Genomic DNA, 15,747 nt, shown 5'->3' on the forward strand with positions numbered 1-15,747 from the left:
CCAAAAGTTGCCCAGAAAATTCCAAATATAAGTTGTGAGTCCCTCTGCAGGAGGATGCCCGCCTTGGGCTTGTCTGCGTGCTGCAGGTGCTGCCCCTGGGCCTGCCTTTAAGAATCCTACATGTAGCCCAAAGAGACTCAACCCTGTAACGTCACTCAGTCACTCAACGTCTTCATTCCTTCAGTACTCAAGCACAGCATTAGCACATCTGGTTTGCTTCTGTGTTCTGTCACAGAACTGATCTCTTCATGTTTCTCCCCACTGACCCAATCTTTCTGTTCACTGACCCTTTTGTCCCCCACTGTCAATTCTGATCTTTCACTTTTATTTACATTTTTGGTCCTTTTTTCACAGCATTTCTCTACCAAAACCAAGACATTTGCCCTTTAGAGCGAGTCTCAATATTTTTTGTAATCAACAAACCAATCAATCTCATTGTTAATTAGAATATTAGGTTCTTTGAGTAGTGTTAGTTACTTCTGTTTAGGCTTATGTTTCACTCCATTCAGAGCCAGACACTATTTAGTTCTTTTAAAATTCTGGGTTATACTCTGCTTCATATGCTTGAAACCAATAGTCTGTTTTTCATGAATACTTCACATATATGAATACCATGCCTGCTGTGGATTTCTCCTTCAATGAACTTCCAATAATGCCTAATTCCCCATATACTTACTTACCTTGCCTTTCACAGACACTACCATTGAGTGGGTTGATGCAGGTTGCAGCCTTCAAGCCCCGAGTACTGGGTTCTGACAACATTCCACAGAATCCAGCATCACTAGGCTCAGACGGCATCCACTGTAGCACACTATTTGCGAATGGGGACATATCTTCCCAGCACCAGTAGGACACATTGATCTTCCGAAGGCCAACCCATGGGGTCAAGGTCAGCTTGGGCTATAGGCAAACAGGTACAGCTATGAATATTAATCAATATCTTGACTAAAACAGGCTTCTAGATAAAAACAATGAATTTATATATACTCCAAAGATACAGGAAAACCTCCCTATCCCAATTCAGCCACTGCAGATTAGGAGAGACCATCAGATTTTTTATGTTACATATTATGCTTGGAACTTCAATACAACCATTTTACAAAGAACAAAAATATAGCTCACAGAATATATCAAAAATTTCACAGAGATTAATGGCAGAACAATAATGAAGGTCCAAAATTCCCATATCCTATGACAAATGCTATGAAAGATGGCCACCCCAAACTTGGTTTAAATGTCTGTTCATACATGAAATCATTTTGCTAATATTGAAGAGATACTGGTTATATGTCTAGCCTCAGAATCATAAACTAAGTCTGTTTAGGGCACTGGCCTGTTCAGATGATTGAGATCCCCACCTTCAGCGGGGGTATACTGGCTGGTACTGAATTTTATAGGAAAAATGGGATGGGCAAACCCGGGGACAGTTTCTGTCTCCTGTTCTAGTGAAATTTTCTTCCTGTTGCATTAAAACATTCTTTTAAAATAAAAGTACAAAGTTTAGCCCAGAAATGAGAAAGATTTCTAATTTTGGCAGTTATAAAACAAAATGTACAATATATTTCCATTTTTCAGAGAAAAGAATACACATGCCTATTAAAAGACCTAAAAAAAATATACACACCCAAAAGTAGTTATTTTTAGTTGTAATGAGTAATATTTATTTTATTTTTAATGTTACTATTTTTTACATTTCCTTTGAAACATGTTTTTTTTAAGGAAAGAAAAATAAAATTAATGCTTTTTAAAAGTCCTTCCATAACTTCCCTTTGCTTTCATGATAAAACTCAAACCAGTTAGCATTGTAGACAAGACCTCTCAGGATCTGGCCTTGTGATTCCTCATAAGACCTAGCTACTACAATTCCCTTCCACCCAGCCTGAAGCTAGCCACTCACCCTTAACAGTAGCTCACCCCTCAATCTCTGCATCTTGCATGTGTGGGTAGCAAAAGCATAGTGAACCCTTCCCTATTCACCTTCCCAATTCACTCCTTCTTATTTTCAGGGGTTACCTCTTTCTGGTTATCAGTCAGCCTTTGCCCTAAAGACTAAGTTGGGTCTAGATTGGGTCCTCTTGCTTGTTTTTCCATACAAGCCTGAGATTCCAGTCTAGAATTACAGCTTAATTTACAGCTTAACACAAGACAGTGAATTCTTGTTGTATAAAAATAGTCCCAATTAACCTGACTACCCAGAACCACTGATAGCTAGAAAACCTGAGGAAGAAGAGAAGAGAGAAGAGGGACCAGAAGATAGGAAATCTGTGGCCAGCTGAACCTTTCTAACCAACTATTCTTTCAGACACATGGAATTGGCAGTCGTTGATAATGAGCAAAACTGTAAGCCATCCATATGCTGAGGGAGTGACTACAGGTAAGCTTAGCTGACAGTCAAGGCCAGAACACTAGAGAGACCCATACTTGTGGGTGAGGTAAAGAGGAGAAACAAACAAAATGAACAGTCTCCAACGGGGATTATAAATTTGAAAAGCTTTTAAGATATAAAATATTAAGTGATTAAGTGTGGCCATAGTGCTCCCTGAGGTAACGGCATTTACAATGTACTACCAATATTTGAGTGTCCACACCATACCAAAGTTGCACTAAAAAAAGAAAAAGACTAATTGGAGAAAAGTAAAATATGGGACACCTTGTACCAGTCATGGAACAACCCTCTAGATCAGGGGTCTCAAACTCGCGTCCCGCGGGCCGTGTGTGGCCCGCAGACTAATCCACGAAGTTCAAAATATTTTGGATAAAATTAAGTAAGCCTAGGGGCCTACTTGTATTTTTCATTTCTCTAGCATCCTAGCTAGATATTAGCTTAGTTAACAGCAGTTGTGATGCGAACTACAGTTTCTGGTCGTTTTGTGACACTGAGTAAACTGCATGTATGATTGTGCTTGTTGTACTGATTTTTTTTTGTTTTCAACTGCAGTGAGAAAACTGTTGCGTAACAGATGCCTTTTGTAGACCTAGTGCGGCCCGCCGAACGGCTGTGATCTTGCTCTGCGGCCCACATGCTGAGTTGAGTTTGAGACCCCTGCTCTAGATGGTATACAGGGGCCACATAGCCAGGCCCAGACCGTACTCCAAGCCCGCACCTGAAGAAGGCTGCACTCGAGGAAGTGCTGCCTATTGCTTCTCCCTCCTTGAGGACGAGCACATTCCCTGGAACTGCTCTGTACCAACGCCAGCATTGTTAAGAGCTGTCTTCTGAATATCTACTTAATTGAGGACAGAACCACAGGCTAGGACTTCGGACTCAAAAAGACCACATGTGATTGTAGAATGTCAACTACAAGCCATCTCAGAGCACTGGGCAGATGGGAAGAGAACTTGGGGCCTTTCTGTGCTTAGGAAACTCTTGATAAGAAGGTACCCTCTCCTTTTGGGCTGCCCAGGCCTAAGAAAAACCCAAACAAATGATATTTCATTCCCCTCCCTGCACAGCAGAACCTACGAATAAAACAGGAAATTTACCTACTGCTGTCCCAAGGATATGGTACACATATTACTATTCAATACACATGCAATTATTCAAATATAACTTAATAGATATGACTAATAAAAATAAAGTGTTAAAAAATTTAAGCTAACAAAAAGGTGTTAAAGGAAGAGATCCTGATAGTGCAATCCCACAGTCTGTGACACAGCACTCCTCCCTCCAAGTACATCATAGGTAAGCTGTACTCACGCTCGCAGCAGACAGCAGATCCTAAAAATTTCACTTCTGAGGATTTTAACTCACCGTGCTCTGTGATGAATGCAGTATTCGCAACTGGTTAAAGACAAAGTCTACCTTCTTCTGGGTCGTAAGAGAAGCCAAAAAGGCATTGTGGTTCCTACAGGACAATTTAGCATTGTCATAAGTCTCCTTGGCAGTGTTAATTTTCAAACACATGTTTAAAACCAAATGCCAGCCAACGCCACAGATATTTTCTTTTGTGAAGGAAGAAAAGAAAAAAAAAACAGTTTTAGAAATCACACAAAGTTACATATTACCAATTTGAATTACTGAAAACCTAAATAGTTTTTGTGATTTGAGTTCCAGATACTTCATTAGGATGTAGTGAGAGTAACAGCTTACTAAGGACCAAATACAGAATATGAGCATTCAAAAACCACTAAATAAGTCATATTTCCTGGATCTCAACAAACATATTCTTTTTTTTTTTTTGTATTTTTTTTTTTGCATTTTTTTTTTTTTGGAAGCTGGAAACGGGGAGGCAGTCAGACTCCTGCATGTGCCTGACCGGGATCCACCCAGCACGCCCACCAGGGGGCGATGCTGTGCCCATCTGGGGCGTCGCTCTGCGGCGACCACAGCCATTCTAGTGCCTGAGGTAGAGGCCACAGAGCCATCTTCAGCGCCTGAACCATCTTTGCTCCAATAGAGCCTCGGCTGCAGGAGGGGAAGACAGAGACAGAGAGGGAGAAGAGGGGGAGCGGTGGAGAAGCAGATAGGCACTTCTCCTGTGTGCCCTGGCCAGGAATCGAACCCGGGACTCCTGCATGCCAGGCCGATGCTCTACCACTGAGCCAACCGGCCAGGGCAACAAACATTCTGAAGTCAACCTTCTTGTGTCTTAGAAGAAAACACTTGTTTGATGCCAGGGTTGGATTTTATAAATCTCCTTTTGAAAAACAACTGGAGGCCCTGGCTAGTTGGCTCGGTGGTAGAGCACTGCCCTGGAGTGTGAATATCCTGGGTTTGATTTCTAGTCAGGGCACATAGGAGAAGCATCCATCTGCTTCTCAGCCCCTCCCCCTCTCACTTCTCTCTCTCTCTCTCTTCTCCTCTCCTGCAGCCATGGCTCAACTGGAGCAAGTTGGCCCTGGGCACTGAGATTTGCTCTATGGCCTCCACCTCAGGTGCTAAGAGCTCAGCTGCTGAGCAACAGAGCATCGCCCCCTAGTGGGCTTGCCAGGTGGATCCCAGTCAGGGCTTATGCGGAGTCTGTCTCTTTGCCTCCCATCCTCTCACTGAATTTAAAAAAAAAGAAAGAAAGAAAAGAAAAACAAAAAATAATTAGAAGCAAACTAAAATGAACATGCATATTGGAAGGATGGGTTAAAAACTGCAAGAATAGAAATAAGTTGGTGAATGAACAAGCCTACAGTCTTTAAAAACTACAGTTTTCACATCAGATGGAAGGTAAAAATAAAGTACACAGATCATCCCAAAAGTGAAGTGAAAAGAAAAAAATAAAAAGCCTTTTGAGGTTTTTTTGGAAAAATAAAAAGCCAAAGTGATACAGGTGTAGCACACAAGACAAGCCTGTAATCTGCTACTGTGGCTGCCCTGAAACCACCCAAGGAACTGCAGAGCTGTGAACACTTCCTGGAAGACAGGGAGCAAAGCAGCTTCACCAGAAACAAAGTACCCTGGAGACTCCATCAACAATGCTCATTAACAGTCAGTGAGATAAGTGAAAGGTCAGGCATCACTTAAGAGCAGATAAACACTCATCAAAGTCTGGCATCAGTGTCACACTTGTTCAAACATAGACTCTGGGCCCCATCCTAGATTTGTACCAGAATCCGACTTCTAGCAAGAGCCCCAGGTCCTGTGCTAGGCATGAAAGTTTAAGATAACATACAGGAAGCCCACTCATGCAAGCTGAACCAAGTACTTCCAAAGGACATTTACATTGCCCTGCACATGCCTCAGATGGTGTGCAGAGCCACAGAAGTCCCCCTTCCTGGATATCTTTTTTTTTTAATTTTTTAAAAAAATTTATTGATTTTAGTAAGAGAAGAAGGGGGAAGAGAGAGAGAGAGAGAGATAGGAACATTAATCTGTTCTTGTATGTGCCCTGACTGGGATCGAACCGGCAACCTCTATGCTTCGGACGATGCTCCAACCAACTAAGCTATCTGGCCAGAGCCCTTCCTGGATATCTTGGTTGAACAAATATATCATACAGTTTCAGTCATGGCTGGCTGGCTACAGGCACCCTAACTCTTCAGCCCTAGCATCAAAAATACCATAAATCAAGGTATTAAGGGCTGAAGATCACCCCAGGAGGTGCTGTGGACACAGACATCTCCTCTCCTTGTCAGAGGTGCTGACAATCTAAGCCCAGTGGTCAATAAGAAGTACTCTTCATTAGGTGCCCAGCAGACTGGCTGCTGAGACGACTGCACTCTCCTCCCAGGTTTCCACAGTAGAGCAGGATGGGGACAATGGAGTGGGCTTGATGATATAGAGCCAAGCTGTCATCTGATTTTCCAGAGAAGCAGATGATGTTTCATTTCATTTCAAAGGACAGTAGAAGCAGACTTAAGAACTGTATTTTTATTTTAAAAAATAACAACCAGAATAGTGGTATGGAGGATGGATGAAATGAGCTTGTCCCCCCACTGCTGTTTTTGATCAAGGCCTACCGGGCAGGGCGATGCACTCCTGATTCCGGGGTTCCCACTGGCAGTTCTGGTCCAGGGTACAGCTCCTGCAGCTGGTCTTCTTGTTACAGTAGAACATGGGGTTGTCCTTGGGGCACTGATCATATGTGGAAATGATCTAAAACACAGTGGACAAAAGTTTTTCTCTTATTTCCACAGAGAAACCTCATGGTGAGGACAAACAGGATACTAAAAATTGAATCAAAAAAGCAAACATCAAATAGATAAATAAACAAATAAGATGAATGTGAAACTGCACTGCAATGGAAACACTTTAGTGAAAGGTTTTGCTTAGGACATGCTCTGATTTGGCAAGAAAGCAGTGCTCTCTAAAATACCATGCCTCACTTACCCATCTATAAAATAGGGATGTTCAAATGCCTCCCAAACAGGCTAAAAGTTTTATATTTTATGAGCTGCTTTATAGACTGATAAAGAATGTATGATAAATTCTCAAAAACTTAAAAGAGTAAAAAAATCTTTATTATAACCTAAATAAAAAAATGATAAATGGTGAACATTAATTATGCTGAGCCAAGCTTTAATATAAGGAGATTTTACAAAGTCTATTATTTCCACAATTCAGTGTGGCTGCTACACACCTGACTTTCAGTCTCAAGTCTTAACTTGCTTCCTAAACCTTGCGCAGGCAGAGTGCACCAAGCCTCACACAGGCTCTAATGCTTAGCCACAACCATGGCCATGGGGAGTACTCAAAACATCAGTCATTCCTTCTTCTAAAAAAACCACATGTCAGTCTTGTGACAAGGACCTTTGGAATTAGAACGTTTAGAGCACCCCTTGCTAAAAGAAAACCTGAGCAATAATAGAATTCAAATCTACACTGAAGGTTTTAAAAATAACTCTGGGCCAGTATTTATACCATATACACTGTAATCTACACACAACTCCACTCCAATTTTTCCATTCTCTGAAAACCTTGAAAAACAGCCCCCTGACCTGGTTGTCTGTGCAGCTGTGGTTCCTAGGGACACAATAGTCATTGCACCAGAAGCAGTCATTGGTGTTGGCCGTGCAGCTGTAACAATCCGTGTGTTGGTCACATCTGTCGTGGTCAAGAGCTATGAAGAGAAGAAAAACTCATCAACTCTGACAGCTCCTCCTCAGAAAAGTCACAGGCCCATTTCAGCTGTTGTTGAGTACAATCTGAGACTTATGTAAAAAATATATATATATATAACAAGGGCTGGGAAGTAAAATGAGAAATGGAACTGGCAAAGATACATATATATTGGTGAGGTTAGGTTAATGTAGATTTAGAAATAAGTAAACAATCTGAAGAAACACTATTTTGTACTCACTCCCCCAACAAAAGTACACAGAAAGTGAAAAAAAAAAAAAGATAGGTTAATTTAATTCAAGGACAGAGAGATAACATGGAAGTAACTCTGGTTCTTTATATACTTGTCGTCCCAAGCAAAAAATCAACTAGCAATAAAATGAACACCAAGAGTTTCCCAGGAGCCAAACAAAGTACGGTAGGAGACCAAGCCATTCTTCCCAGCCATACACGCGAGGCTAATTTGAGCACAGGAAATAGCACCATAGAACCACAAAGGAGGCACTAGGCTGAGCTGCATTCTGTACACATATATGTAAATCCAAGAGCGTAAGTTTGAGAACTTCTGAGCTACTACAGATCTGTTGCATCTCATAATGACGATAGATAGGTCAAGGTCAGCAAAAAAAAAGGGAAGCTGCACAACCATATTACCTCACCTGCAGAATCACTCGTGGACACAAAACACGGTGGAATCCATGGATAAGAAAAGGGAGGTCTCCTCAAGGGACCCCACAAAGACTCCAGCATCCTGTTCCCTGGGTTGTTCTTCCCGCCCTGGTCATTACCCCAAGGACTGAGCCCCAACAGAAAGCGGAGTAAACCAGGGAGGTGACATCTGAGATGAGTTAACATAAAATGGGTTCATATTGAACAACCTAAAGTAAATGAATATTATTTCCTATAAACTTGTATGTTTAACTTGAACTTTTAAATTTGGTAAAAAAAATAACTATGTCACTGATTTTATTTATCCCTTTTAGGAGACAAGAACAACTCTTCCAGGTTCTGGTCATTTCAGTTCTCCAGCACTCACAGCACACCAATGAACCTGGAAGGTTGCCTGTGTGTTCTTATTAAGGACTTATGTTCAGCTTAAAGGTGACACCTGACTCGATCCACCATAACTTTCATGCTAACTGCTATACCAACCCTAACAGTTAAGAAATCCAGTCAACATACTTTAGACTAATTGAAGTGAATAAATATTCTGCAGAAACATTTTTTTTTACTCTTAATGGACTTCCTCACATATTACTTTGCATTGTGCTAAAATGTTAGAGCAAAAAGGTAAAAAACTAACTAGGCAAGATAAGGAAAGTTTGGAAAACGTTAAGAGGTGGTTCTAGAAGCAGGGATTACTGCTCATCCTCAGCAGCTGTCTGTCTTGCTATCACTGCTGTGCCTAACTAGAGAAGCTAAAAAAGGATAATACTTTGCAGAGACAGCAACTTTACCTCTATCCATGAGAACAATGAAGCCCAACATAGCCTTTCTAGGTTGGTCCTCTTCATCTTATCCTTAATATTAGAATGCATAATGCAACATGATAGCCACTAGTCACAAGTAGTTTTTAATTTTAAGTTAATGAAAATGAAAAATTCAGTTATTCGGTCACACCAGTATCATTTCAAGTGCTTTATAGCTACATGTGGCTAGTAGCTACCATATTGGGACACTGCAGATACAGAACATTTCCATCATCACATACACACACAAAATCATTGAATTGCATTTCCTCAAACCAACTGCAGCCAGGTTCTAAAGTTGGTATACAAAGTCTACACCATGCCAAGGAAGTTTTTATTTCTATGGTTCGCAGACAGTTTATAAGCTGGGAACCACATGGCATGTTGCCACCCATTGTAAAGATGTTTACAAATAAATTTTCCACAAACCCTTTGCATAATTTATTCCTGAATGTTTCTGGATAATGAAATGAATCTAAAAAGTATACATATGCTAAGTGTCTCCATAATTCAGATAAAATGAGATCTTAAATTGATTCATTTTTAAGAAAAAACATACATCTTTTGGAAAAACATTCTGATTTTAATTCTTCTTCTTGTTTTGCTGTTGCCAACTCCCAGGAGATACACTGAGATGCTTCTGAGTTCCATGCACACCGGATGCCAGGTCCTGCTGCTAGACAAGCAGCTTCACTCTGGTGTGCCTGGCACTGTTCTGAGGTGAAGACCAGGATATCACTGAGGAGGAGACTATTGAAACCACCAAATATGTACATGGTGCTAAAAGAAAAGAAAAGGGAGAGTAATTTACTAAAGCATTATATAAACAAAGGCATGATTCACTATTTACAATCTTCAGATAAATCCTACATATCAAAAGACCTGTAAAAAATTATTTTTCAAGATCTCAGAAAACATTCTTATACCTCCCTCTCAAATTCTAACCTTTCATCCTGGGCTATCCTACCCAGAAGACGACCAAGACTCCACCTACTTTTTACTGAACTATATAGTATGTTTAAAAGTTCTCATGATAACATGGTTACTTCTAACTATAATTCCCTGAAATATTTTAGTGCCAGGATAAGCCCACATGTGTGCCTTGACCAGGGGGCTCCAGCTGAGCCAGTGACCCTTTGCTCAAGACAGGGACTTTGGGCTTCAAGCCAGTGACCTTTGAGCTCAAGCCACTGACCATGGGGTCTTGTCTACAATCCCATGCTCAAGCCAGTGAGCCTGTGCTCAAGCTGGCGACCTTGGGACCTTGAACCCAGATCCCCAGTGTCCCAGGCCAACACTCTATCCACTGCGCCACCATCTGGTCAGGCCTGCTCAGTATTTCTTCATTGTCTTGTTAGGTCCTTACTGCATACTTTTTAGTTGTCTTTCAATGAAAGACTTTGTTGGCTGATGCCAGAAGTAAAAGTCCACCTGGGTCCAGCATCAAGACTTTCAGCCTTTTAAGTCAAGCCATTTCCATTAAACAAAATGGAAACAGACTCATAGGTATGGAGAACAGACTGACAGCTGTCAGAGGGGAGGGATTAGGGAACTGGGTAAAAAAGGTGAAGGGATTAAGCAAAGAAGAAAAACTCAGATACAGACAACAGTATGGGGATTATAAGAGGGAAAGGGGGGTGAGGGAGGTAGAAGAGAGTAAAAGGGGTATTAATGGTGATGTAAGGAGACTTGACTTGGGGAGAACACACAACACAATAAACAGATGATGTATTATAGAACTATACATCTGAAACCTATATAATTTTATTAACCAATGCCACCCCAATAATTCAATAAAAATATTTTAAATTAATTATTAATTTTTAGAGAGAAACATCAATTTGTTGTTACACTTATTTATGTATTCATTGGTTGATTCTTTTATGTTCCTTGATCTGGAATCAAACCTGCGACTGGCATTTTGGGACAACAATCTAACCAACTGAGCTACCAGGCCAGGGCCAATAAAAGAAAAATTTTTTTTAAAGCTGTTAATAGGCCATATATGCAGAATCACAAATATTCAAAACAAAGCAACTGTATAATAGCTCCAGGGAAAGTACTTAAAATGCTATTGTGGGAAACAAAAGCCACAAGGTTATTAAAGTGAGTGACACAAGTTGTGTCAGGGTACACCAGGCCGTATCTGCCGCATACATGGTATCTCTGTGCCTGTTGTGCACCTTCAATCCTGCCAACGAAAGGACCAGATTAGAACCTGAAGAGTTAGCTCAGGGGCTGTGTACACAGGAGAGACGACACCATTCTTAAAGATCAGAGGGAGCTTTGCAGGGCAAAGATTTGTACTTCTCTTGCAAAGATCTGAAGACAGAAACAAGATCAATAGGCAGAAGATACAGAGAAGCAGATTCCAGATAATATAAAGAAGAATTTGCTAATAACTGGAGCTTCCTTCTTAGGTGTTTTCTACTCCTGGACATGTTCAAAGGGTATCTTCTTTGGTAGGCATATTCACTAGCCCTGAACATATTTAAAGGGGATGCCGGCCCTGGCCGGTTGGCTCAGCGGTACAGCGTCGGCCTGGCGTGCGGGGGACCCGGGTTCGATTCCCGTTCAGGGCACACAGGAGAAGCGCCCATTTGCTTCTCCACCCCACCCCTCCTTCCTCTCTGTCTCTCTCTTCCCCTCCCGCAGCCGAGGCTCCATTGGAGCAAAGATGGCCCGGGCGCTTGGGATGGCTCCTTGGCCTCTGCCCCAGGCGCTAGAGTGGCTCTGGTCGCAGCAGAGTGATGCCCCGGAGGGGCAGAGCATCGCCCCCTGGTGGGCAGAGCGTTGCCCCTGGTGGGCGTGCCGGGTGGATCCCGGTCGGGCGCATGCGGGAGTCTGTCTGACTGTCTCTCCCCGTTTCCAGCTTCAGAAAAATACAAAAAAAATAAATAAATAAAGGGGATGCCTGCATTGGGAGTTTGGAATGGATGATTTCAAGGATCTCTTCTAACTCTGACATCTTATGACTTACCAGGAAGTTTGGTATTAACCCATAATGAGGTATAAAGTATTTCATTCTCAACATTTTCAGTTTCCCTCAAATCAACTGACTAACTGAAGCATAAAGATAATATAGCTCTCTAAATAGTCATTACTATATCACAGTGATCTTTAATCAGTATGCCACAATAATTTTTAAAACATGCAAAACTTGACTATTTAGTCAGAGCATAGTAACATTAGGCTGTCTAACAAATCAAAAATCTTTAAAGAACACTCTAAGGAATAGGTAGAAAAGCTACTCCGATTGCCATTATATGACAGAGCCTTCTCCAGGATCAGGCTGATGCAGAGCTCTGTTAGTCTGGGCCAGGCATTTTCAAGCAATGTGTTGCAGGCCTCATATTAACAAAGACTATAAACTTGTTCTCTCTGAAGCTTCACAATCTCTCCATCTCTGTTCTTCTACCTTATCCCCATCTGACATGCCCTCTCTCCGTTTTCAAATCTTCTTATTAAGACCTAAGTACCACAACAGCAACTGGCAGAGACCTTAAGACAGTTGTCACACATAACTTTTGTGATCCCATGCATTCAGATAACATCAAACACAGCATACTCCTGCATGCTAACAAAAACACATTAACAAACATAGCATTTCAATAATGGTACCTAAATATAAATCAGGAAATTCATACTTACATAATTCTGTGAAAAACTAATAGAATGAGAAAATCCTGCAAATAATATGCACCAGTAAGTCCAATCCCACTTCCTCATATTTTACTTCATTTTCATTTTAAACACAAGAGAAAAGGAGCAAGCACTTCTTTCCCAGTTACCTGTTGTGTAAGACTGCTGAGTGGCCAAACCTGTTGACATCATGGTGGAGATCAGGTCTGGGAAGCACTGACCAGCGGTCACAAGCTAGGAGTGAGAAAAACACATGCCAGGTGAGACGGCCATTCATCATCAGTAGAAATTGGCATTTTGGGGGGGGAGAAGACAGCAACAAACACAACCTCATAAAATGTGCCTCCTGCTTTTCCTTACTCACACTATAATTTCTGAGGTAAAGTGCAGCAGCAGGAGAAGAGGGGGGCATGGAAGACAGACGGGACCATATGGCAATTCTAATTAGCGAACGCATGCAACATTCGTGACACCCACACTGCTCACTCTGTTGCCTATCAATTTCACTTGCTAGAATGATGAACTTAAGCAAATTTACATTTTTCAAAGCTTATGTAAGTAAAACATATGGGTTCCATAATTACTTTCTACTCTAGTGACTTGCCTAAACAGTACCTAAAATAAGAAAATACAGATAGAAAATAACTAAAAGTCAAAACTAAATCAAACTTTATCAAAATTTTAAAAAGTCCTTTCCTAGACCCCTTAGATCTACTAATTTTCCTTTATTCTGATCCACACTATCAACTGCTCTTGCTGGTAAACCATACCAAGCTCACACTCACTGTCTCTTCTGAAACAGAGACATTCACACTCACTAACCGAAGGTTCTTCCACTCAATTCAGACCTTTATTCAACCTTGACAACAATAGCTTTTTATTTCCTTCTCCCACCAGCCCAGACTCTGTGGTCTTTCTCACATGGAGAACAGAGGCTTCCTGTCCACCCACCTTGCTTCTTCTCTAAGAACATAATGTGGCCCAGACCCCTTCCTTAGGGCACCTGGCTTTCACCACAGCACTGAAATATGCCCAAGCAGGTACTCAACTTACCCTTTCTTCCCTTCACAGATTTTTAAAATTAAAATAGTCAATATTCACTGTGTATATCTCACTTTACATTCCTTTTTAGACTCCTGCAATCTGGATTACTCCTCCATGTCTATAAGGTAATAACTTCTCTGTTGCTAAACCTGAAAGACTTTCCAGGCTTTATTTAATCCCTTTGTAGCCATTGTTAACAGCTCCCTTGCAGGACACCTTTGCCTCACTTTCCTTCTACTTCTCTGACATGCTTTCACAGTCTGCATTCTCTTTCCAGTTTATTTGTCAGTCTATCCGCTGGCTCTTTGCCATCCCTGATAACACATGTTCCCTATAGAACTTCACCCCTCACAGAGCCTCCCACTGCTCTCTGCATTGCTCCAGCCCACAGTCATCTCCAGCTGACCATGCTCCCAAACTAAGCTTACTCACCTTCTCTCAGACCCTGTCCCTGTATGGAGTTTTCTTTCCAGCCTTGGTAAAAAGCACCATCTACCCTGGCCCACCCTAGATATCTGGGAATCAAGATTCTCAAAATACAACCCACAATCCTCAAGTTCTCGGGAGTTGTCAAACCCATCTCTTTATCCTCATTGTCACTTCCACAGCCTTGGTTCAAAACCTCCTCTGGACTTCAGCAACAGCCCCCTAACTCCCATTGGGTCTCTTCCCAACTACTCACCACAATGCCACAAAGAGATCTTCCTAAAACACAAATACAATTCTATTACCTCTCTGTAAGATTTTTCAAAAAGCCCTAACTCCTCAGCATTATATAACAAACCGGCCCCTCAAGATCTGATCAGTCTAAGAGTTGCTTGGATCTCCTGCTCCACCTAATGCCACTTCTCCCTGATGTGCAGCTAAAATATAGCGAAAACTAGCTACTCACAGGCCCTGAGTATGTGGCATGGTCTCTTTTCACCTCCACCCAAGAAGTCTGCCTAACCTCATCTAGCTGACTTTCCAGTGTTTCTCATGCCCCAGCCTAAAAGGCCCCTTCTCAAGAAGGCTTTCCCTAATCACAACCTTTACCCCCATGTGTTAAGGAATGTTCACAGGTGCTCTTGTATGTTCATCTCAGAGCAAGTAATACCCTGAACTACAATTATATTGTACGCTATTTTCTACATCCCTATTATGAAGCCAAGGGTTGTAACTTATTCATCTTACAATCCAAAACGTACAAGCTCAGCGGCTGGCACAAAAGTGAACATCTGATGTTATTTACTTGCCAGAATGAGGTGTATTTCATTTTGCGTGAACCAATACTGCCCTCTTCTGGTCAAATATATTACCACACCAAAAATTTTAAAAGAGTATGTGGGCAATAACTATAAGACACTGCTATGTAAGGTATTTGCAGTACAGCAGAGCTCAGTCATCCCAATCCATCCTCAAAAATTAACATCCAACTAATTAAAAGTGACTTAAAAAAGAATTTAATATAGAAGTAATGTTTTTTAATAGATGTAACAGTTAAATTAACATAAAGAATGCCATTCAGGCCTCTTTCAAATGGCCTGACCATTTTAATTCCCTTTAAAATGTTACTGATAGACAAAAAAGACTCACGAGGATAAAGTGGCTTTGGGAAACTTACCAATGTCATAGGCCATGAAATCTGAAGAAAAGCATTTTGCACCATGACTCATGGATGTGTCATTGTGTGTGTTTCCTCCAAACACCAGCATGGTTCCACTCACTATCACAGCTGTGTGCAAGTAGCGGAAAAATTGGCTGTCCTTAAGAATGGTCCTTTTCGAGATTTAAAAATGAGAAATACAAGGTTAGTTTTTTTACAATACTTATCACCTATTCACTAATGCAAACATAACCATTTTCTTAACTTCACATCAAACATGTAAATACTTCCGGATTTTCCCTATATATAACCTTCTCAACAATAAGCAGACACGTAAAGTCTTACAGACCTATGAAACTTCTGACAAAATATATTAAGAGCCTTAAAAATCTATGACCCTATAATTGCCGTTTCTGGGTAGAAATCATGTGAATACAAACAGAAGCTTATGCACAATACTTTATAAAGTGAGACAAAAGCTAGAAACCAAAATTTCTAACTGTACAGGCTCAGTACAC

The 15,747-nt window shown here is 41.2% G+C and overlaps 1 protein-coding gene across 4 annotated transcripts in view; it reads right to left on the bottom strand.

The window, feature by feature from the left end:
- Nucleotides 1-15,747, bottom strand: part of ATRN (attractin) — a 149,670-nt gene that overhangs the window by 70,179 nt on the left and 63,744 nt on the right. For all 4 annotated transcript variants that reach the window (XM_066387329.1, XM_066387328.1, XM_066387330.1 and 1 more), the window contains exons 10-16: nucleotides 15,248-15,402; nucleotides 12,750-12,834; nucleotides 9,518-9,738; nucleotides 7,369-7,490; nucleotides 6,391-6,526; nucleotides 3,752-3,942; nucleotides 681-900 (exon numbers count right to left, since the gene is read on the bottom strand). In XM_066387329.1, the coding sequence (XP_066243426.1) occupies nucleotides 681-900; nucleotides 3,752-3,942; nucleotides 6,391-6,526; nucleotides 7,369-7,490; nucleotides 9,518-9,738; nucleotides 12,750-12,834; nucleotides 15,248-15,402 (1,130 nt within the window). The remainder of the gene's footprint in view (nucleotides 1-680; nucleotides 901-3,751; nucleotides 3,943-6,390; nucleotides 6,527-7,368; nucleotides 7,491-9,517; nucleotides 9,739-12,749; nucleotides 12,835-15,247; nucleotides 15,403-15,747) is intronic.

This window comes from Saccopteryx leptura, chromosome 5, assembly GCF_036850995.1.
Source record: "Saccopteryx leptura isolate mSacLep1 chromosome 5, mSacLep1_pri_phased_curated, whole genome shotgun sequence".
NCBI lineage: Eukaryota > Metazoa > Chordata > Mammalia > Chiroptera > Emballonuridae > Saccopteryx > Saccopteryx leptura.